This window comes from Somniosus microcephalus, chromosome 9 (assembly GCF_052327205.1).
Source record: "Somniosus microcephalus isolate GS21.2 chromosome 9, FLI_Smic_1.0, whole genome shotgun sequence".
NCBI classification, from domain to species: domain Eukaryota; kingdom Metazoa; phylum Chordata; class Chondrichthyes; order Squaliformes; family Somniosidae; genus Somniosus; species Somniosus microcephalus.
The window spans coordinates 227,119,622-227,144,853 of NC_140995.1; the positions used below are offsets into that span (position 1 = coordinate 227,119,622).

Genomic DNA, 25,232 nt, shown 5'->3' on the forward strand with positions numbered 1-25,232 from the left:
AGCGGTAAAGGAGGAGGTGGACCCATTATAAACAGATTTATTTCTGACTACGGAGGATCAGGAAATGGTAGAAGTGTTAAATGAATATTTTACTTTAGTATTCGCAATGGATAAGGAAGATAAAGACTAGAGATCAGTGAAGGGGAGAAATCAACAGGGATCAGTATGAACAGAAAAAAAATGTATTGAAATCAGGTAACTTTCCAGGCCCAACTTCAATCCGAGAGAATTAAAGAAATAGGCGAGGAAACTGACTATGTATTAATTATAATCTGCCAAAGTTCACTTGATTTGTGGATAATACCAGAGGATTGGAAGCTAGTAAGCCTGACACCATTGTTCAAAAACAGCAGAATGGACAAACCAAGTAACTACAAGCCACTGTGTTTATCAGTGATGGGAAAATTCCTGGAATCCATTTTCAGGGGCATATCAAGTGAGCACTTGGAAAAGTGTAGTTGGTTAGGGGGAGTCTGCATGGTTGTGAAAGGTTGGTCATGTCTAAACTAACAGAGGTTTTCGATAGTGTTACTGAGGCGGTGGATAAAATGGACATCATATACACGGAATTTCCGAAGGCATTTGATACGATTGACCACAAGACAGATTACTAACTAAAACTGAGGCGAATGGAAGTGGAGACAACCCATCCCACATTATAAAATAAAAACAGAAAATGCTGGAGATACTCAGCAGGTCAGGCAGCATCTGTGAAGAGAGAAACAGAGTTAACGTTTCAGGTCGATGACCTTTCGTCAGAACTAGAAAAAAGTAGGAAATGGAACAGATTATGTCTGTTTCTGTCAGAGTCTTCTTAGCTTGAGCCATCTTAGCCCAGTGCTCTGTTTCTTTCCTAAACTCCACCCCACATCTCTTCCCAATCATCAAAATCTTCCTCAACATCATTCTCCATCCTTGCCTCTGGTCACCTCCCCAATCTAGTTCTTCTCCTAATTCCTGCCCGCTGTCAATTTTATTTTGTGAAGCGCCCTGGGCTGTTTCGCTACTTCATACGAGGTATAAGCTGTTCAAATCTTCCTATCTAAAGGTCTGATCATGGCTGCTTCATGTGCAAATTGCGTCATAATACAAATTTCCAAAGAATAAACAACCTAATTACAAAGTTGTACCTTCTATAGAAGCGGAATTTGGCACCAAGTCTGCTTATATTCTGTCTTTATATCAATGCTGGTTTGATACTTTCAAAGCCAGCACCAAAAAAGCTTATAAACATTCTAACTGGAGTTTAACCGAACTATGGAAGGAAGGCGATTAAATTATGTTTAAGGATCCTACAGAGCCACTCCAAGGTATCCCATCATCAGTGGAGATAAAGGAGATAACTGCAAGTATATCAGAAATCTGATCTAGAGACAGCAATATGCAGCAAGTCCATCAGCCTCTGAAAGAGTAAAGACAGTGAAGTTGAGATTCGGGTCCGACACTGGGCCTCCACCCAAAGCACGGAACTGTCGTTTCTGTTTCAGCAGTCAATAGACCCAATGCGCATTGGCAGCTTTTTCTTCCATTACCCACATATCAGGGTGGAGGTTAGAAGGAATCTTTCCCCCCGCCCCCCCCACCCCCACACAAAAAAGTTTATAAGGGTATGGAATACTTTACTGCAAATGGCTATTGAAGTGGAGCCAATCAGGCATTTAAGTGGGAATTAGAAAACCGTGAAAAAAAAATTCAAGTTTACAGGGAAATGGATCATAGTTCTGACATGAGGCTAACACGGACATGAGCGGCTGGATTTTCAATGGGCCGTGGAGGCATGATTGGAGGCGTGTGGGGGGTTAAAATCGCGAAAACTGGCAGGCGGGACCCCCCCCTCCCCCACCCCGGTTCCCGACTCCGAGCAACTTTAACTCAGTCGTGTCTAATGGTCCCGACTCCAACCCGCCTCCAACAGGCAGGATAGGTCATTAAGGCCCTTAACAAATGTGGTAAACCACTGTTTGTATTCCACTGTGTACATGTCTGTACATGCCTCGGCTGACTCCTCCCACGAGTCCAGGTATAAAGGTGACTGCTCCACAGTCCCTCTGTATTCTGGACTGGTCGACCACTCGAGGCACACCTTCATTCTCTTGTTAATAAAAGCCTGTTAATTACTCGCTTAACCTCAGTCTTTTGAGTGATTGATAGCGCATCAATTTTATTAACAAGATTTTTTATAATGGAGAAGATCCTCACACCAGCATGCCTAGACTTAGACCATCGGGAGGCGGACGCATCCACCAAGTTTACTCACTGGCTTAGGTGCTTTGAAAAATTCCTGACCGCCTCCGCTGCAACGGTCAAATCGGATGAGGACAAACTGGATGTCCTGACCTCCAAAGTGAACCACCGAGCGTACTCGGTCATCCAGGACGCGACCTCGTACACGGCTGCTATCAAGCTCCTCAAGGACCAGTACACGCGCCCAGTGAACGAGGTGTACGCCAGGCACCTCCTGGGGAGTCGTAAACAACAACCTGGGGAATCGACCGAGGAATACCTTCAGGCACTGTCTGTGCTTGGCCGGGCCTGTGGTTGTAAGGATGTAAAGGCCGCCGTGTACACAGAGGAACTTATCCGGGACGCTTTTGTAGCAGGCCACAGGTCCAATTACACCCGACAGCGACTGTTGGAGCAGAGTGACCTCGACCTCAACAAGGCCTCTGAACTCGCACTATCATTGGACGCAGCCTACCGGGGCATGGATGCCTACTCCTCTGCACCGTGGACCCCGCGGGGAACGACAGCCTGGGACACGGTAGGACCATCTCATAGCGCCGTGCCACCCCAGCCACATCCCAGCAACGGCCCAACTACCGCAGCAGTGTCCCAAGGCCAGAAATGCTACTTCTGTGGCCAGGCCAAACACCCCAGAGCGCGCTGCCCGGCGAAAAATGCGATCTGCTCGGGCTGCGGGAAGAAGGGACACTACGCCAGCGTCTGCAGGGCCAAAGCCACCCCGAACCTCAGCAGCGCCACATGTGGGCCGCCATCTTGGGCCTCCCCAGCCATGTGCGAACCACCGGAACAGCAGCCATTTTGGACGCCTCCAGCCACATGGGGATCATGGACGCCGCCATCTTGGACGCCAGCCGGGACGCAGCAGGCCCCCCACACCGCCTCATCTGATACCCGCAACGACACACCGACCCCTACGCTGGCCTCTGTTACGCTGGACCAAGCGAGACCGCACCAACTGGCCCGGTCCACAATGGACATTAAGGTAAATGGTCACGAAACAATCTGCCTTTTTGACTCTGGGAGCACGGAGAGCTTCATCCACCCCGACACGGTGCGGCGTTGCTCTCTCCCAGTCCTGCCTGCGCACCAGCGGATTTCTATGGCCTCCGAGTCCCAGTCGGCGGACATTGGCAGCTACTGCGTGGTGACACTCTTAGTAGACGGGACTGTGTACGATTATTTTAAACTTCTGGTCCTGCCCCACCTCTGCGCTGCCGTTCTACTGGGGTTAGATTTTCAGTGCCACCTTAAAAGTGTTACGATGGCGTATGGTGGACCCCTCCCCCCACTCACAGTCCGCAGCCAGCAGCTTCCAAATTGCTCGCCGCGCACCGGGTGCAACCTCTCCACACTCAGAGTCACCCCCCCCCCCCACTGTTTGCTAACCTCACCCCCGACTGTAAGCCCATCGCCACAAAGAGCAGGCGATACAGTGCCGGGGACAGGGTTTTCATTAAAACCGAAGTGGAGCGGCTCCTGAAGGAGGGGATTATTGAGGGCAGCACCAGCCCCTGGCGAGCCCAGGTTGTGGTCGTTAAGACCAGCGAGAAGCAGCGCCTGGTCATCGACTACAGCCAGACAATAAATCGCTACACCCTGCTGGACGCTTACCCACTCCCCCGCATAGCTGATATGGTCAACCAGATCGCGCAGTACCGCGTCTTCTCGACCATTGACCTGAAATCAGCGTACCACCAGCTCCCTATCCGCCCTGAGGACCGCCAGTATACTGCCTTTGAGGCAAACGGCCGCCTCTATCACTTCCTTAGGGTTCCCTTTGGCGTCACCAACGGGGTCTCCGTCTTCCAAAGGGAGATGGACCGGATGGTCGATCAAAATGCGTTGCAGGCCACTTTCCCATATCTGGACAATGTGACCATCTGCGGCCATGACTTGCAGGACCATGACGCAAACCTCGAAAAATTCCTCTGCACCGCCCAACTCCTGAACCTGACGTATAACAAGGAGAAGTGCATATTCCGCACAACCCGCCTCGCCATCCTTGGCTGTGTTGTGGAACACGGAGTCATCGGTCCCGACCCCGACCGAATGCGTCCTCTTATGGAACTCCCACTGCCTCAAGGCCCTGAAGAGGTGCCTAGGGTTTTTCTCCTTGTGGTAAACCACTGTTATTGTTACACTGTTGTTATCACCTACACAAGGTTACCTCTTGCCTCGCACGCTGTTATACCTAGGCATACCTCAGCTGACTCCGCCCATGGCTCCGCCTGCTTGCCCAGGTATAAAGGTGATTGCTTGGCTAGTATTCTTCCTTGCTGGAACCGATCACCCACGAGGGTGGGCTCTGTTATTTAGCCAATAAAAACCTATAGTTACTATCTTAACTCGTCGCTTTTCATGGAATGAATTGATAGGTATATCACTCCTATTACGCCCAGTGGGTCCCCTACTATGCGAACAAGGCCCGTCCGCTGATCAAGTCCACCTCTTTTCCCTTGACGGCAGAGGCCCGCTTAGCCTTCCTCCGCATCAAGGAAGACATTGCCAAAGCCACCATGCACGCAGTGGACGAATCCATCCCCTTCCAGGTGGAAAGCGACGCGTCCGACTTTGCCCTGGCCGCTACCCTTAATCAGGCGGGGAGACCCGTGGCCTTCTTTTCACGAACCCTCCAGGGCCCGGAGACCAGACACTCCGCTGTTGAGAAGGAGGCCCAGGCTATTGTGGAGGCTGTGCGTCATTGGAGGCACTACCTGGCCGGAAAACGATTTACCCTGCTCACTGACCAGCGTTCAGTTGCTTTTATGTTTAACAACAAGCAGAGGGGCAAAATCAAAAACGACAAGATCTTGAGGTGGAGAATCGAACTTTCCACCTACAATTACGAGATCTTGTACCGGCCCGGGAAGCTCAATGAACCCCCGGATGCTCTATCGCGTGGCACCTGCGCCAGCGCGCAGATCGATAGACTGCGGGCCCTCCACAATGACCTCTGCCACCCGGGGGTCACCAGGTTCTTCCACTTCATCAAGGCCCGCAACCTGCCTTACTCCATTGAGGAGGTCAGGACCATGACCAGGAACTGCCAAGTCTGCGCTGAGTGCAAACCGCACTTTTATAGACCAGACAGGGCTCACCTGATAAAAGCCACTCGCCCCTTCGAGCGCCTGAGCGTTGATTTTAAAGGGCCTCTCCCCTCCTCCGACCGTAATGTGTACTTCCTCAACATTATTGATGAGTACTCCCGTTTCCCGTTCGCCATCCCCTGCCCGGACATGACCAGTGCCACGGTCATTAAATGTCTGAACGACCTCTTCACCCTGTTCGGTTTCCCCAGCTATATCCATAGCGACCGGGGCTCATCGTTTATGAGCGACGAACTCCGCCAGTACCTGCTCGCTAGGGGTATTGCCACAAGCAGGACCACCAGTTACAACCCCCGGGGGAACGGACAGGTGGAAAGAGAGAATGCGACAGTTTGGAAGGCCGCCCTGCTAGCCTTAAAGTCTAGGGGCCTTCCGACCTCCCGCTGGCAGGATGTGCTCCCCGATGCGCTCCACTCTATTCGGTCACTGCTCTGCACTGCCACTAACGCCACCCCTCATGAGAAAATGTTTGTCTTCCCAAGGAAGTCCACATCGGGGACATCGCTACCGCCATGGCTGACGTCCCCAGGGCCGGTCCTACTGAGAAGACACGTGAGGACCCATAAAACGGACCCCCTGGTCGAGAGGGTCGACCTCCTCCACGCCAACCCCCAGTACGCTTACATTGCGTACCCGGACGGGCGGGAGGACACAGTCTCCATACGAGACCTCGCACCCTCGGGGGCCCCAGTAACCCACTACCACCCCCCCCCCACGATCCAATATCCAACCCCAGCAGATGGCATGCCTGGGCCCCGCGACCCGCTCGACACCCACGAGGACTACACACCAGTGCCCCAGCCTACGCGGGACTCGACGCCGGAAGCTTCACTACCCCTGCCGTCACCACGTCGATCACAGCGGCAGACAAGACCTCCGGAGAGACTCCAATACACAAACTTTTAATACACTTCACCCCGCCGGACTCATTTTTAAACAAGGGGTGAATGTGGTAAACCACTGTTTGTATTCCACTGTGTACATGTCTGTACATGCCTCGGCTGACACCTCCCACGAGTCCAGGTATAAAGGTGACTGCTCCACAGTCCCTCTGTATTCTGGACTGGTCGACCACTCGAGGCACACCTTCATTCTCTTGTTAATAAAAGCCTGTTAGTTACTCGCTTAACCTCAGTCTTTTGAGTGATTGATAGCGCATCAACAAGCACTAAATAGCCTCTATAATCCTATTTTGAAAGGCCCTTGCAAATTTAACCCTTTTCCCACGTGAAACATGCCTGGTGGGAAACACGATGGTGAAACCTGGCGGGAGCACAATTGGATTGTTGACTATCAGCTGCAGGTCAACCATTAAAGAGGAGATTTGATCAGCCATCATTTGCAGGTGGCAGGACTTTGTTGTCTCAGGTCTGGGGGAACTTTTAGAAGGCATTACCACAGCTGTGGAAGTTTGGAGTCTGACACCCATCTCCAGCGTGACCTCCTGGGAAACCCCTCTCGCCACCCTCACTGAACGCTTCCTCAACTGAGGCATATACCAGAAGCATGGGAGCCATTTATTTCCTTCCCTTCTGGGCATTAGATGAGCTCGAGCAGCAGCCGCGGCACCAGCAGAACCAGGAACAACAGCAGCACCAACAGCAGCAGCAGCAACAGGAGCGCCAGGCTGCTGCTCACCCACCTGAAGCTGCACAGGCCAGAAGGGGCCAGCGTTTGGAAGCCCGTCGGCACAGGAGATACCCCCCAAACAGGGTCTACAGACACAGGGTCAGCAACCTCAACATGTCTGAGCAGCAGTGCCAAAGGCGGCTCCGACTTTCGCGAGAGGTAGTGAGTGACATCTGCGCAATGCTGCAACAATACCTGCAGCTCAGAGGACCAGGTGGACAACCCTTACCAGTGGCCGTCAAAGTCACCATTGCACTCAACTTTTTTGCCTCAGGCTCATTCCAGGGATCAGCAGCAGACATCAGCGGCATCTCCCAGGCGGCCGCACACACTTGCATCACACAGGTAACCGATGCCCTCTTTGCCATCGTGCACAATCACATCCATTTCACCAAGGATCGAGCAAGTGTCACGACGCGAGCGGCTGGATTAGCTAAGCTGGCAGGCTTTCCAAGGGTGCCAGGGCGTTGTTGACTGCACACATGTGGCCCTTAAGGCACCCATCGCAATTTTTGTCAACCGCAAGGGCTTCCGCTCCCTTAACATTCAGCTGGTGTGTGACCACAAGAAGGAAATTTTGCATGTTTGTGCCAAGTACCCTGGCAGTTGCCATGACTCCTTCATACTGCGCCAGTCTAGTGTGCCTCTGCTATTCAGTCCGCCAGACCAACTTAACGGATGGCTACTTGGAGAAAAGAGCTATCCCCTGAAGACGTGGCTAATGACGCCGTTGAGGAGCCCATCCAACGAAGCTGAGGAGAGCTACAACTCCAGCCACATGTCCACCAGAGCCATAATCGAGCAAACCATCGGTTTGCTGAAGATGCGCTTCAGATGCCTGGATAGATCCAGTGGAGCCCTGCAGTACTCAGCAGCCAAGGTCTCCAGAATCGTCATGGTTTGCTGTGCACTTCACAACATGGCACAGCGTCGTGGCTTGCAGATTCCTGAGGACCAAGTGGCTCCTCACATACCCTCCTCAGATGAGGAGGAGGAGGAGGAGGAGGAGGAGGAGTGCGAAAACGCACATCCTGCAGAGGCCCATCAACCAGCGGCAGCATTACGCGAGAATATTGCTGCCCGGGATGCAAGGAACGCACTCATCTTGGCCAGATTTGCCTAGCCTAGCCGATCAAGCACTTTTGCCTCGCAGCTTCTTGCCTCAGCATTGACAATGGCCATACCCTGCTGATTCCTAGCTATTTGACCAGCATACTGACAGTTGCAAGTAATCCTAAGCCCTCAATGTGAAAGCCCCATTTGCGAAATGACACACGCCACAACTGCAACAGTTGCCATCAGAATTTTTATGTATAAGAACCAACTGATGGCATTTTTACAATAAACACAACATTTCACCCAAGTGACTACCCTTGTGACTATTTGTGCAGAATTTTTCTCTTACGCGTGTTCCTACATGGTGCCTCCCCTGTGGCTTCAGCAGATGTGGAGGCCCCTTGCTCACTTTGCTGCTGCTCCTGTCTCGACACCTTTGGCGGGCGTCCTCTGGGGTGGCGAGCCTGTGAGGGCTCGTCAACGTCTGCTGCTCCTGCAGCTGTGCAGGGGTTGAGACCTCTATCTCACTTGGGTGTGGACTCCGGTGGGGCTCTGCAGTGGTATGGAAGTGTGAGCGCTTGGAGAAGAGCCCCTACTTCCTTGATGTCTGCCACCAACTTCCCTCTCATGGGTCAGGTCCCCCTCAGCGCCTGCAAGTGGCTGGAGAGCACCTTGCTGCACATCAGGGGGGCCATGGGGACCCGTATCTGCAATGGCAGTCCTATTCAGAAGGACTTCCATGAAGGTCTGGTTTCTCAGTTCAATAGATGACCATCGCTCCTCCAGAGATGTTATTCTATTATGAACACTCACCATGTTTTCAGCACTCTGGCGACTTATCTCCTCCATGGCCAAAGCCATCCTCTCGTCTACTGTTGCCATCCGTTCGAGGGAGGTTGCCATCCTTTCCGTCGTGATGCGTTCATGCGCCAATGACTCCACAAAGGCTCTGCTCATGGTCGCTATGGACTCCTCCATTCGCTCCACACTCGCAGCGACCCTGGAGACAAAACCTGCCAGAGACTCCTGCATCTGTTCCTGGAGTTCCAGCACCGCTGATCTTATGGATGGAACCAGAGGCAGAGGATCGACATGCAGCTGAGCCGAGCTGGCAGAGTCCTGCGCCCTCCGACTAGGACTCTCCACTGCTGTCACTGTCTCCACAATCTGCTGATGCTCACTTGTGAGCTGTGATACACCAGGTGACAACACTACTCTATGTCCCAAAGGTCCCACCGAGGTGCGAGTGTCTGCGCTGGTGCTAGGTGCGCTGAATTCTGGTGACACTGCGCCCTCAGAGGTTGCAGCTTCCTCTGAGGAGTCTGGCTGCTCAGCCTGTTCTTCCTGGCTAGTGGGGACGGATGCTTGTGATGGTCCTGTGGGGGAGTAAAGGAAAGAGTCAGAGATGCGATGCCAAGATTACATGCGCATTGCATATTGCTGATGCTCATAAGTCCATCTGTTAGAGCTTCAAAATCATTATCAGCGACTCATGCAATGCCAATGAGAGAGATGCGAAACTTTTCTGTCACCAGCTTTCTCTGATGCACCCGTCTGTCCGTCCCCCACTTGCGCATCCTCCTCTACTCCCATGAAACATAGAAACATAGAAGATAGGAGCAGGAGCTGGGCATTCGGCCCCTCGAGCCTGCTCCGCCATTCAATGAGATCATGGCTGATCATCCAAATTCAGTACCCGGTCCCTGCCTTCTCCCCATATCCCTTGATCCCTTTAGCCTTAAGAAATATATCCAACTCCTTCTTGAATATATTTAATGAACTAGCCTCCACCGCCCTCTGTGGCAGAGAATTCCACAGGTTCACCACTCTCTGGGTGAAGAAATTCCTCCTCATTTCAGTCCTAAATGGCTTACCCCTTATCCTTAGACTATGACCCCTGGTTCTGGACTCCCCGGCCATCGGAAACATCCTTCCTGCATCTAGTCTGTCCAGGCCTGACAGAATTTTATAGGTTTCGATGAGATCCCCTCTCAATCTTCTAAACTCCAGTGAGTATAAGCCCAATCGACACAATCTCTCCTCATACGTCATTCCTGCCATCCCAGGTATCAGCCTGGTGAATCTTCGCTGCACTCCTTCCATGGCAAGAACGTCCTTCCTCAGATAAGGCGACCAAAACTGCACACAATACTCAAGGTGCGGTCTCACCAAGGTCCTGTACAACTGCAGCAAGACATCTTGTTCCTGTACTCGAACCCTCTTGCTACGAAGGCCAACATACCATTTGCCTTCTTAACCACCTGCTGCACCTGCATGCTTACCTTCAGCGACTGGTGCACAAGAACACCTAGGTCTCTTTGCACTTCCCTTTCTCCCAATCTATTGCCATTCAAATAATAGTCTGCCTTCCTGTTTTTGCCACCAACGTGGATAACCTCACATTTATCCACATTATAGCGCATTTGCCATGTTTCTGCCCAATCACCCAACCTGTCCAAATCGTACTGGAGTTTCACGACATCCTCCTCACAGCATACCCTCCCACCCAGCTTTGTGTCGTCTGCAAATTTGGAGAGATTACATCCAATTCCCTCGTCCAGATCATTAATATATATTGTGAACAGCTGGGGTCCTAGGACCGATCCTTGCGGTGCCCCACTAGTTACTGCCTGCCACTCGGAAAACGACCCGTTTATTCCAACTCTTTGCTTTCTATCCGCCAACCAGTTCTCTATCCAAGTCAATACCTTGCCCCCAATTCCATGTGCCTTAATTTTGCACGCTAATCTCTTATGCGGGATCTTATCGAAAGCCTTCTGAAAGTCCAAATACACCACATCCACTGGTTCTCCCTTATCTATTTTAAGTTACATCCTCAAAAAATTCCAGTAGATTAGTCAAGCACGATTTACCTTTTGTAAATCCATGTTGACTTTGTCCGATCCTGTCACTGCTTTCCAAGTGCTCTGCTATTACATCTTTTATAATGGACTCTAGCATTTTCCCCACTGCCGATGTCAGGCTTACCGGCCTATAATTCCCCGCTTTTTCTCTACCACCTTTTTTGAATAGTGGGGTAACATTAGCTACCCGCCAAGCCATGGGTACTGTTCCAGAGTCTATCAAGTTCTGGAAGATGACCAGCAATGCATCTACTATTTCTAGGGCCACTTCCTTAAGTACCCTAGGATGTAGATTATCAGGCCCTGGGGATTTATCGGCCTTCAGTCCCATCAATTTTCCTAACACCATTTCCCTACAAATACTGATTTCTTTCAGTTCCACCCTTTCATCAGACCCTATGTTCCCCGGCATCTCTGGGAGGTTATTTGAGTCCTCCTTTGTGAAGACAGAACCAAAATATGTATTTAGTTGGTCTGCCATTTCTTTGTTCCCCATTATAAATTCCCCTGATTCTGACTGCAAGGGACCTACGCTTGACTTCACCAATCTTTTTCTCTTCACATATCTATAAAAGCTTTTAGTCAGTTTTTATGTTCCCTGCAAGCTTACTCTCATGATTTCCAGGACCGCCTCCTCCCGGAGGTCAGGTGGGCTAATGAGGCTGTCCCTCCTCCTGTCCTCGCTCACTCTCTTTTCCTGCAATGAGGGAGACAAGTGGAGGTTGAGTGAGAATGAAGGAGTGAGTGTAGAGATTCCATAGCATCGATACTTAGAAGGAGACAAAGATGGAGTGAGGTGGCAAGACCAAGGGCCCTCCCTATGTGTTGTCAGTTGCTTGCATAGCATCACAGTGATAGGGAGTGTGAGGGCTGCATAGTCGAATAGTTATGTGAATGTGACCATAGAGAGAAAGGGAATGGGTAAGGGTGCATGGATGTCAGTGTCAAGTGGGATGTGGAGGAAGAGATTGCTGAAGCTGAGTGCTGGTGAGGAAAGGCAATGGGGATCAGATTGAGGGTGATGGGAAAATCATACTCACTTTTCCAGTGCGGAGAAGGTCATGAAATCTCTTGCGGCACTGTATCCAGGGCGACTCCCAAGGAGTTGACCTCCTCAGCCACCTGCATCCACACTGCCTTGGTCTGCTTGGGAGGCCTCTTCCTCCCTCTAGAAAGGAAGAGCACCTCTCTGTTGGCTGTAGTCCCATCTACTAATGCCTGCAGGGCCACCTCGTCAAAACGAGGAGCTGATCTGGGTCTCCCGCTAGTCAACTTTCCTGCAGGTCTCTCACACTCCACAGGCAAAAAGCTTGGCAGTCTGCAGAAGAAGCAAGGCTTGCTGTAGACCTTAAATGCAGCAGCAATGATGACGTCATCGGAGGCGACTTTCAGTCAGGAAAAACCCATTTGCCAAGGGTTCCCACACGTTTGAAATCAATTGGACAATTAAGTTAAAATTGCATCAATCTCCCACATCCATTTAGATTCGGGTGGATAACACGAAATGCGGATAACATGACACCATCCCGCACCCGAGTTAAAATCCAGCCCGAGGAGTCGAATGACCTCCTTATGTGCTGAATGTTTCTCATTCTATCATCAGATTAAGAGAAAATAGCAAAATTAGCAACATACTGTACCTACTTAAGAGCTTGACAAGGTAGATGCTGGGCGGATGTTTCCCCTGGCTGGGGAGTCTGGAAGCAGGGGTCACAGTCTCAGAATAAGGGGTTAGCCAGTTAAGACTGAGGAGAAATTTCTTGACTCAAAAGGTTGTGAATCTTTGGAATTCTCTACCCCAGAGGGCTGTGGAGGCTCAGTCGTTGAGTATATTCAAGACAGAGATCGATAGATTTTTGGGAACTAAGGGAATTAAGGGATATGGGAAGAGATAGATGATCAGCCATGATCTTATTGAATGGCGGAGCAGGCTCGAAGGGCCAAATGGCCGACTCCTGCTCCTATTTCTTATTTTCCTCCCCCCACTCTATTCTGCTTCCCTACATGGGGAGGAGGGCAGGAAAAGAAAGATCTAAGGGATAGTTAGGGATAGCTCTCGTACTGTCTGCTGGCCAGTTTCAGAGTTGCAAACACGAAAAGTCACGGAATGATTTAATCTGCAACTAAATTTTTCTAAAAAAATGAAAGCAAGTCTTACCCTTGGCAGAAAAAAAAAAAATCTGTCTTGTGTAACCAGTTTCAATTTAAATTCTAAGCTACAACAGCCAGGACTGACATAATTTCTGGTTAGAAACGGTGGAAAATACGAGGCGGTTACCAAGAAAAATCAGTACCCAAAGCGTATGTTTAAACAAAAACATTGTGCAGCAAATTGCAAAAGAAAAAAAAACTGCTCCCTCCCAGTCCTTTGATTATATAGACACAATGTGAAGCCAGGAGTTGCAGGGTGAGGCCGTTCCATTGGCGTGTGGACCTACTCTCGTACAATACAAGCGGCAAGGCTCCAAGTGAATAGCTACATACCACCCAAGTGCTACCTCCAGCAGATTTCAAAAACCACGCTATGAGATACATCTGTCGGCCCAATGAGGCATGTACAACGTATGTTATCATTTAGCAATTAAAAGCAGGGGTGGCATGGGGGCGGGAGGGAGAAAAAAACCAGTACAACATTAATGTCCCCCGAGGGCTGGCATCCTCCTGGCGTGTCCTTTGGCATTTGACTTGGACGGACACCCAAAGTACCTGGGGTTACGTTTTCCTGCTGTGCTTTTAACAGTACATTCTCTCCGAGGCCAATATGCATTCAGCGCTCATTCGAAGAGCTCAACAGTAAGAAAGTGTGCAGAGGCAAGCACACAGGATGGGAACAGACCACGCCCACTATAGCTGCATTAAATGTTCAACATCGCCAATATCCTGCGAGCTAGACCAAACTGCAGACAAGGTATCAGCAACAAAAAATGCACTACCCACGTATAATATTTGTTTTTTCATCTCATTTATAGAAAGACATTGAATTTACAGCACAGAAACAGGCCATTTGGCCCAACTGGTTTATAGAATCACAGAAACTTATGATGCAAGAGGCCCTTTGACCCATCGTGTCTGTGCCGGCCGAAAAAGAGCTATCCAACCTAATCCCACTTTCCAGCTCTTGGTCCGTAGCCTTGCAGGTTAGGGCACTTTAAGTGCATATCCAAGTACTTTTTAAATGTGATGAGGGTTTCTGCCTCTACCACCCTTTCAGGCAGTGAGTTCCAGACCCCCACCACCCTCTGGGTGAAAGAAGTTCTCCTCAAGTCCCCTCTAGTCCTTCTACCAATTACTTTAAATCTGTGCCCCTGGTTATTGACCTCTCCGCTAAGGGAAATAGGTCCTTCCTATCCACTCTATCTAGGACCCTCATAATTTTATACACCTCAATCAAGTCTCCCCCCAGGCCCCTCTGTTCCAAAGAAAACAACCCCAGCCTATCCAATCTTTCCTCATAGCTAAAATTCTCCAGTCCTGGTCCATGCCGGTGTTTATGTTCCACACGAGCCTCCTCCCACCCTACTTCATCTAACCCTATATACATATTCCTTTCTCCCTCATGTACTTGTCTAGCTTCCCCTTAAAGGCACCTATGCTATTTGCTTCAACCACTTCATGTGGTAGCAAGTTCCACGTTCCAACCACTTCAACACCCTTTTTGCTAAAAAAACCCTGACTCTCTGACATTATAACTGCTGAAAATATAATTGGCTCTTTTAGTTGAGTGACAACTGTCCCAGCAACTCCAGGGGCTGGATTCAAAGCGAACGCATTCCGATTGGAAAGTTTCCATTCCCCAACGACTTTGAGAATTCTTCCTGAGACAATCTAAAGTCATCTCAATCCCGTTCCCAATGTGCTACTCAACTGGCAGTTAGAAGCCTAACTAAGGAGGTGGAAACATCACACTGGTGCAACTGGAGGCAAGTGGGGAGGCGGGGGGGAAGAGTGATAAAGAGCAGAATAGTGTTGCCAGGGTATGGGAGAGGGTTAAAACACAGACGAGAGTGAGCTTTACTTTGGGCCTATCCATGCCACGCTTGACCAAAGAACAGTTGATGCTGGAGCCAAAATAATTCCTATGCTTTGATGTGCAATTTATACTGTATGTCTGGCCCTGTGTATCTTGTAGAGCAAGGGTTATGAGGGATGGGGAGCACAGCTTTCCGCAGAAAAGTGTCTAATATTTTCAATTTGTTAGCTCGTCTTGCTACAAGAGACACTTTCACACTGACAGATTCACATGCCAGTATAGCTGGCACGCATACACTCTTCAATGCCAAGTGCCAACTACAACTTTACAAATCAGCTTAGTTTCTTCTGAAGTACCAAAGAGTTGGTCTTCTTAGGGTCAAGTGTTTCAGATCTCTGACATGAACTGTTCTAATGGTTGAGCACATAAAACCTTAGTTTGCTGACTGGGATGCTGTCCTTGATCAAAGGTCCAATATGTTTGCGTGCCTCAGACCTTCACTTTCTGACCAGAGCACCCCTCTTGGCTCTACAGCCTAATGGTTAGGTCCTTCAGTCCACCATTTACAGGCCAGTGCACCCCTGGTTCCACAGCCTAATGGTTAAGCCCCTCAGACCACCATTTACTGGTAGGTGTGCCCCTCCTGGCCCTTTCAAGTTGGCAGCACTAGCTTTTTAATCTACTTATGACAAAGACAGAGTCCTTTAAAGTGTTTCGGTTGCCAAGGGAACATGATTTCTTATTTCCCCCCTCAAAAACATTTGCCCAATAAGGGAATTTCGTGGGTCCTGTGAGAGTGTGATCTTTTGTGTTGTTTTTTGCTTCACTTCTCAAAAAAAAACACTTACCTGTTTAAGTGGGGCTTCTGTTTTCTCGGAACATGACCTTCTGGCAGGGCAGGTTTGTGGTCTGGCAACAAGCCTAAAAAAAGCAATTTGTGCCACACTGGTAACTATAGCAGCAGCTGTCTTTTATAGACTATAACAGTTATATGTTCATATGCTAGTAAAGTTCCCACACACACAAAACCCAAAGCACAGCTGTAAAACCAGCCACAAACATACATAAACACTCCTGCCAGCATCTGTCAAAAACTGTATTATCAGTGACAATTGCTCTTTAAGCCAACTTTAGAAATCATAGCTTTGGGTGATCTTAAATCGAATCTTGGCTCTGTGACCCAGTGCTCCCCCCTCCCACCTCCCCTGTGGCAATCACTGCCAATGCTAGAGTAGTTAGCTCTTGTGTTACATTAAAAACACACATGTACACGTAAATCACAAATGAAGGACTTCTGAAAACTTAACACTTCCAGTATCTCGCACATACACTGGAATTATGAGATATAGAGGGTGATGGATTTGACTTGTGTAGGGCATAAATTAATTTGTGGTTACAAAACGGAAGTGAAGTCCGTAAAGTCACCATGTGATATGGTAGCAAGCCAGACAGACCAGGAAAGAAAGAGAGATTTGTATTTCTATAGCGCCTTTCACGACCTCAGGACATCCTAAAGTGCTTTACAGCCAATGAGGTACTTTTGAAGCGTAGTCGCTGTTGTAATGTAGGAAACGCGGCAGCCAATTAGCGCAAGCAAGGTCCCACATATGTCCTATATAAATGACCAGATAATCTGTTTCAGTGATGTTGGTTGAGGGATAAATATTGCCAGAACACTAGGGGTGGGGGAGCTCCCCTGCCACAGGATATTTACGTCCACCTGAGACAGCAGACGGGGCCTCGGTTTAACGTCTCATCTAAAAGACGGCACCTCTGACAGTGCAGCGCTCCCTCAGTACTGCACTGGAGTGTCAGCCTAGATTTTGTGCTCAAGTCTCTGGAGTGCGACCTGAACCCATGACCTTTTGACTCAGAGGTGAGAGTGCTACCAACTCAGCCACGGCTGACACCTGAGGAAGGTCCCAAGCTCATCCTTAACTTGGTGTTAGGAGTCGGCTGCTTTCAGAAAGGACGGTAGTAGGGACCAAATTAGCATCTGGGGTAGGGGGGATGCAGGGGATTCCTCTCCCGAATGTTATTCAGAAAACCCTGCTTGAAGGTGAATGTTTGCGGATGTGGGGTGAGAGCAGGATCGGGCGTGCAATACACTGGCCTCCACAAATAATATCAGGCTTAGTCTCTCGGGTGTTGGTCACAGACAGATACAACTCAACAGATGGAGAAAGAAAGGGTTTTATTAAAAAATAGTTTATATAAAAACATACACGCACCCCACACAGTCCTCTGACGTGAAGCAGATACTTCGCCAAAATGAATCAAGGCAGGGCTGCACAGATCATCCTGTATTGAATTTTTCCCGCAAAATAGTAACTGTAGAAGCATTTTCATGCAATATTCCGTGCAAAAAGTCTTTATGTAACAGATCCCATTTTAAAGAATTCTGACAAATACACTTTATCTCCCCCCCCCCACCCCCCCTTTCTTCTTGCTCCCTAAACCACTGAAGTTTAATTGTTAAAGGTTCTCTGGCTTACGTTTACAATAGGTAGTGCATAGGAGTGAGTCTATGCCACAACACAATATCAGAAATTTCAGATTATTCTTTGAGCGTTACTCTTACAGGTCAGAGAGAGATCATCTGAGTGATCTGCTTGGGGTTTCCTTTTCCCAATTTTCTCCTCTCGTATTATTACTCTGTCCATTTGTCGCCCCACTGCCTTGTGTCATTCTCTTTCCAATCCATTCACACGTTGTATTTTTCTACGTGTCAGCCATGGTTGACTGAATCAGAAGGCTGTGGGTTCATAAGAACATAAGAAACAGGAGCAAGCGCAAACTAGACAGCCCCTCCAGCCTGCCCTGCCATTGAATAAGATCATGGCTGATCTTCGACATCAACTCCACTTTCCCGCCCTATACCCAAATCCCTTGATTCCCTTAGTGTCCAAAAATCTATCAATCTCAATCTTGACTCTTCGACTGAGCACCCACAGCCCTCTGAGGTAGAAAATTCCAAAGGATTCAAGAATTTCAAGCCCCACTCCAAGAATTGAGCACACAATCCAGGCTGACACTCCAGTGCAGTACTGAGGGAGTGCTGCACTGTCAGAGATACCATAGAAACATAGAAAAATAGGAGCAGGAGCGGGCCATTCAGCCCTTCGAGCCTGCTCTGCCATTCAATATGATCATGGCTGATCCTCTATCTCAATACCATATTCCTGCTCTCTCCCCATACCCCTTGATGCCTTTTGTGTCTAGAAATCTATCTATTTCCTTCTTATATATATTCAGTGACTTGGCCTCCACAGCCTTCTGTGGTAGAGAATTCCACAGGTTCACCCTCAGTGAAGAAATTTCTCCTCATCTCAGCAGGAAAGTTGTCCCCGATGTCCTGGACAATATTTATCCCTCAACCAACAACACTAAAAAAAAAAGTTTATCCATCATTTACCTCAAGGCTGTTGCTGGGTGCAAATTGGCTGCTGTGTTTTCTTACATTACAAAAGTGACTACACATTACAACAGCGCCGGACACTCTTGAGGAGACCTGGGAGCTGAAACTTAATTACAATCATGTGAGCTTCCACAGTCATGTGAGCTTCCTCTAGAGGGCATGTTTCACCTATTTTTGAATCAATCGTGCACATTTTTGCAGCTACAGAACTGACTCAGCAGGTACTTTTCTGAGTGGATTGCACTGGCTTGGGTGAGATGCGGGCTGGGGGCCTCAGTCATTCTCTGAATCTGCGCAGAGGTCAGCGGTTTAAATAATGTTCTATCCCTCCACCCCAGGGTTCTGAAACTGGGAATTTTAACATAAAATGCTGGGTGTGTACAGTAGATCCTGAAGGGAAAGATCAGTTAACTTGCCCTGCAATTCCTTCATCAGAGTTTCCTCTTAAAATGTTAACTGTCTCGCTTTTGTTTTTCTTGCCACATCTTATTTCAAGAAAGCAAAAATTACAAACAGTTTACAAGTTGAAACAGAAGAATTGGCAAGCGTGTAACACAATGTTCCGTTCTTAGGCAGTCCCTCGGAACCGAGGATGACTTACTTCCACATTAAAAATGAGTTCTCAGGTGACTGATTAGTCCAATGCGGGACCTACAGTCTCTGTCACAGGTGGGGCAGACGGTGGTTGAAGGGGCGGGTGATTGGGGTGCTTGGGTTGACGTGCGCTCCTTGCGCTTGGCTTCCGCTTGCTCCCGGCGAAGAGACTCGAGGTGTTTGGCGCCTTCCCGGATGCTTCTCCTCCACTTTGTGCAGTCTTGGGCCAGGGATTCCCAGGTGTCGGTGGGGATGTTTTCAAGGAGGCTTTGAGGATGTCCTTGAAGCGTTTCCTCTGCCCACCTGGGGCTCTCTTGCCGTGCCGGAGCTCCGAGTAGAGCGCTTGTTTTGGGAGTCTCGTATCGGGCATGCGAACAATGTGACCCGTCCATTGGAGCTGATTTGAGCGTGGTCAAAGCTTCGATGCTGGGGATGTTGGCCTGAGCAAGAACACTGACGTTGGTGCGCCTATCCTGCCAATGGATTTGCAGGATCTTGCGGAGGCAGCGTTGGTGGTACCTCTCCAGTGCTTTGAGGTGCCTGCTGTACATGGTCCATGTCTCTGAGGCATACAGCAGGGTGGGTATCACTGCTGTTCTGTAGACCATGAGCTTAGTGCCAGGTTGAGGTCCTGGTCTTCAAACACTCTCTTCCTCAGGTGACCGAAGGCTGCACTGGCACACTGTAGGCGGTGTTGAACTTCGTCGTCGACGTCTGCCCTTGTTGACAGTAGGCTCCCGAGGTATGGAAAGTGGTCCACGTTGTCCAAGGCCTTGTCGTGGATTTTGATAATCGGGGGGCAGTACTGTGTGGCGGGGGCAGGTTGGTAGAGGACCTTTGTCTTACGGATGTTTAGTGTAAGGCCCATGCTCTCGTACGCTTCGGTGAAGGTGTTGACGATGGTTTGGAGTTCGACCTCCGAGTGAGCGCAGACGCAAGCGTCGTCTGCATACTGTAATTCGACGACAGAGGATGGGACGACCTTGAATCTGGACTGGAGGCGACGGAGGTTGAACAGTTTCCCGTTTGTTCTGTAAATTAGCTCCACTCCAGTGGGGAGCTTACTGAGGGTGAGATGGAGCATTGCAGCAAGGAAGATTGAGAAGAGCGTTGGTGCGATGACACAGCCTTGCTTGACCCCGGTTCGCACATGAATTGGGTCTGTGGTGGAACCGTTGGTCAGGATCACGGCTTGCATGTCGTCGTGAAGCAGGCGGAGGATAGTGACAAACTTTTGAGGGCAGCCGAATTTGAGGAGGACACTCCATAATCCCTCACGGATGACAGTGTCGAAGGCCTTTGTGAGATCAAAGAAGGCCATGTACAGTGGTTGGTGCTGTTCCCTGCATTTCTCTTGTAATTGACGTGCAGTGAAGATCATGTCCATTGTGCCCCTTAGTGGGCGGAATCCGCATTGCGACTCTGGGAGGAGCTCTTCGGCCACTGGGAGAAGGCGAATGAGGAGGATTCTTGCGATGACTTTCCCTATGGCAGACAGCAGGGAAACTCCTTTGTAATTACCGCAATCGGACTTGTCACCTTTCTTGAAGATGGTCACAATTACGGCGTCTCTGAGATCCCCTGGCATGCTCTCCTCCTTCCAGATAAGAGAAATGAGTTCATGAATTCGTGCCAGTAGTGCTTCTCCGCCATGCTTTAGTGTCTCGGTGGGGATTCCATCTGCTCCTGAGGCCTTGTTGTTCTTCAGTTGTCAACGAGCAGTACAGGTATAAACATCTTTTGTGCATTTAACATTTTCAGAAACATCCCTTCCCCACCCCAATAAAAACGTTCACTTGATTTCACACGGATACAGTTCTGGTGTACACCCTTAATACAGAATTTACAGGACGGTACAGTGACAAGACTACTTCTGCATATCTGTACAGTAATTTACCACCATCCAGATCCGACATGAATACAGGTGGGGTGCGTGGAGACCCAGCACTTCCAGGGGCGGTTTTGGGTTGCATCACTTTTTTTGTACAGCTGGGGACCAGTGGTCGTGTGAAAACAAGTGAACGTTTTTATTGGAGTGGGGAAGGGACATTTTTGAAAATGTTAAATGCACAAAAGATGTTTATACCTGTACGGCTCATTGTTACACACTTGCCAATTTTTCTGTTTCAACTTGTAAACTGTTTGTAATTTTTGCTTTCTTGAAATAAGATGTGGCAAGAAAAACAAAAGAGAGACAGTTAACATTTTAAGAGGAAACTCTGATGAAGGGACTTGCAGGGCAAGTTAACTGATCTTTCCCTTCAGGATCCTTAGTATTAACCAATCCTCCCTATACAGGGGTGTGTTGTACGCTCGGAGAGGGGGAACCGCTGTATAGCTCTACGGGAAGGGGGTTTGGACTGCACGACACCTGCCCAATTCTAGACAGAGGCCATGCATCACACGCTTGGACTAACATAATGCAGACAGACCTGTTGCGTATTTGCACCATTTTCTGTTCTCTCAACCCCAAGTTCCCCCACCCACCCTCAAACTTTCAGAATTCAATTTCTAAAACTAAGAAAAAAAGGGAGTTGGGTCCCTGACTTGATTTGCAGGATAGTAATATTATAATGCAGTAAGGATGTCTTTTTCTAGATATTCTGGAAGTTGGGCACACTGTGATCCAAGTCATTTTGATGTTTTCATAGACTTTACAGCACAGGAAGAGGCCATTCAGCCCATCATGCCTGTACCAGCTGTTCCCTAAAAGATCGATCTACTTACCCATTCCCCAGTTCGTTTCCCACTCTTTAAAAATTCTCTTTTGCAAATATTTATCCACATCCCTTAAAAAAGCTATTATGGATTCGGCTTCCAATATTTCTGGTAGTCATTCTATGTCTTAAGCATCACCTGTTTTTAAACAAAAAACATCTAACTTGTCCCTTTGTCCTTTTGGTAATGATCTTAAATTTATGGGCTCTATTTACTGACTCACCAACCAGTGGAAATAGCATTACCCGATTTACTTCATCAAAACCTCTAAATTTTGAATAACCCGATCTTAGCCTTTGTTCTAATGAAGAGCCCCAATTTCCCTTGTCCCTCCTCATAACTAAAGTCTCATCCTTAGGATCATCTTAGTGAATCCTTCTGGATCCTCTCCATGGCCTTGGCATCATTCTTGTAAGGGTGTTCAAAACTGGGGGAAGAGGAGGACAGGGGAGAGGAGAGGAGAGAGGAGAGGAGAGGAAAGGGGAGAGAGGAGAGTAGAGAGGACAGAGGCGAAGAAGGAAGAAAGTGGGGAGGTGGAGGAGTTTGGGGAGAGGTGGGAGTGGCAGAGTGAGACTTAGAAGACCGAAGGCATGGCCACCAATGGTGTGTTGGAGGGAGTTGGGTACTCTTGCAGTGGAAGTGGTGAATCATATCTTAATATTCTTCATGCCCTTCAGCGATGCAATAAAAATCTTGTTTTTTTCATTTCTTCAAAGGCAGTTTCCTCACATATTTCAGAAACTAGCAGATAACACCTTTGATGTCTCCACCCTTATCTTTTCATCCCTTGACAGTCTTAACCTCACCACCTTCACCGAGTTCCCACATCTGCACTATGAAAGTTGTCCTCAAGAAGCTTGGTTTTTTCCATCCCCTCAATAATTTAACTCCATATGAAGCCAAATCTGTCCAAGACATGAATACTGCTCTCAGATCAGATGCTCTGCTGAAATTTCCATTTGTGTTCTTTCCAAGTTGCAAGACTAAACGCTCCTCCACTCCATTTTCTTGAAATCAAGACTCATCACAATGTCTTTTAGTCTAACTCAATCTTTCCTCAGACCTCAAAACTGGGGAAACACTTTACCATCCTCAGTCTTTCCTTCCTACTGCAATATATATTCTTTTAAAAGGCAAGCTTGGCGTCACCGAATCACTACATGGTGTCAGCTGTGGCTCAGTGATATCACGCTTGTCTCTGACTCGTGAAGGCTGTGGGTTCCAGTTCCACTCCAGAGACTTGAGCACAAAATCTAGGCTGACACTCCAGTGCAGTACTGAGAGGGTGCGGCACTGTTGGAAGTGCCCTCTTTCGGATTAGACGTTAAACCAAGGCCCCGTCTGTCCTCTCAGGCGGACGTATTTTGAAGAAGAGCAGGGGAGTTCTCCCTGGTGTCCTGGGCCAATATTTATCCCTCAACCAACATCACTAAAACAGATTATCTGGTCATTATCACATCGCTGTTTGTGGGACCTTGCTGTTCCCAAATTGGCTGCCGCGTTTCTTAAATTACAACAGTGACTACACTTCAAAAGTAATTAATTGGCTGTAAAGCACTTTGGGATGTCCTGAGGTCGTGAAAGGCATTATAGAAATGCAAGATCATTCTTTCACTTCCTGATTTACTTTGTCTTCTCTTTATTTCCCAGCCTTGGTGTGTCCTTCACCTAGTGTTCTCAGAAGAAAGGGCACCTTGTGGCACCTCAAAACAATACCAATTTGCTGCCAACTTGTGCTGAATTATGGGGTGTGGGGGTTGCCAATTTTTATTTTGCAGACTCCATAAACGATAGGGACTGGACTGTGACTGGTCTAGTTCACTTCACTTGGGGGCCCACTTGGCTCAATTAGGCAAGTTTCCTCTTAAATATCTTACATTTTTCCAGCACCGCCCCAAAAAGATTGTGGTCTCTCACTCGAGCCTCGTGTCAGAGTTATACAAGTCGCTCGTTGGTGAGCTTAAGCGACGTACCACCGCAGATGCAACATCCGATGTTTCCAGTGCCCCGGCCAGGCACAAATAATACAACTCCACAACAGGTGTTCCATCCTGTGTGGGTGGAGGGGGTCTACAGCCCAAATTATACATAAAGAACATAAGGAATCGGAGCAGGAATAGGCCACTTGGCCCCTCGAGCCTGCTCCGCCATTCAATAAGATCAGGGCTGATCTTGGGCTCAAAGCTACTTCCCTGCCCGCTCCCCATAACCCTTCACTCCCTTATCTTGTAAAAATCTGTCTATCTCCGCCTTAAATGTATTTAATGACCCAGCCTCCACAGCTCTCTGGAGCAGAGAATTCCACAGATTTACGACCCTCTGAGAGAAGAAATTCCTCATCTCAGTTCTAAAAGGGCGACACTGACATCCAATTAAAAAAAAGAGCAAAAACATCCACTGAGGACTACAAATAGATACTTAAAATGACTGACTCGCCAACATAGACCTGGGAAATTACTGAACCATGCTGGAATGGCTGGTACCAGTTTACCCACAACTTAAAGGCGGTGCAACAAAGGTTCACTAGATTGATCCCTAGGATAAGAGGGTTGTCCTATGAGGAGAGATTGAGTAGACTAGGCCTATACTCTCTGGAGTTCAGAAGAATGAGAGGTGATCTCATTGAAACATATAATATTCTGAGGGGGATTGACAGGGTAGATGCTAAGAGGTTGTTTCCCCTGGCTGGAGAGTCTAGAACTAGGGGGCATAGTCTCAGGATAAGGGGTCGGCCATTTAAGACCAAGATGAGCAGGAATTTCTTCACTCAGAGTGTTGCGAATCTTTGGAATTCTCTACCCCAAAAGGCTGTGGATGCTGAGTCATTGAGTATATTCAAGGCTGAGATCGATTGATTTTTGGACTCATGGGGAATCAAGGGATATGGGGATCGGACGGGAAAGTGGAGTCGAGGTCGATGATCAGCCATGATCTTATTGAATGGCAGAGCAGGCTCGAAGGGCCGTGTGGCCGACTCCTGCTCCTAATTCTTATGTTCTTAACTACCTTTCATTTAGCACTGGATGACAACCAGTTGTCGTCATGATACCCTGTAGAAACTTAGGTCACTCCTATCTCATAGTAAAGTAACTCATTGCACTTATTGTTAAAACAATGTAAGGAAACTAAAATTTACATATAAATAATTTCATTTTTAACTTCTGCTAAATGCAGATTTTTTCCTCCCCATTGTAACCTATTCTAGATGAATGTTGCTTACTGTGAAAATAACCCTTTAAATGCTCTCTGTTCTTTATTTACTCTTGCGATGTGGGTGATGCGGACAAGGCTTCGAGCTTTGCCCATCCTTAGTTACCCTTAAAGTGGTGGTGGACGCCTTCTTTGTCTTTGCATTGGGTGGCTTGCTAGGTCATTTCAGAGGGCAAGAAAAGTCAACCGTGAAGCGTGGGAATCGAGTTAACTGTCGACCAGACCAAGTAGGGGGTGGCAGGTTCCCTTCCTTGCAAGACATGAATGAACCAGTTGAGTTTGTACGACAAACTGAACAGCTTTCATGGTTAGTTTTCTGGTGCCATTCTATAAATTACCAGATTTACTAAATTCACAACAACCATGGTAGGATTTGAACTCACGACCAATGTTCCCACTAAGGCGCGCGGCCGCACAATAAT

The 25,232-nt window shown here is 48.4% G+C and overlaps 1 protein-coding gene across 2 annotated transcripts in view; it reads right to left on the reverse strand.

The window, feature by feature from the left end:
* mrps18a (mitochondrial ribosomal protein S18A) overlaps positions 1-25,232 on the reverse strand; it is a 107,560-nt gene that overhangs the window by 44,085 nt on the left and 38,243 nt on the right. For both annotated transcript variants that reach the window (XM_085997957.1, XM_085997956.1), the window contains exon 5: positions 15,719-15,791. In XM_085997957.1, the coding sequence (XP_085854083.1) occupies positions 15,719-15,791 (73 nt within the window). The remainder of the gene's footprint in view (positions 1-15,718; positions 15,792-25,232) is intronic.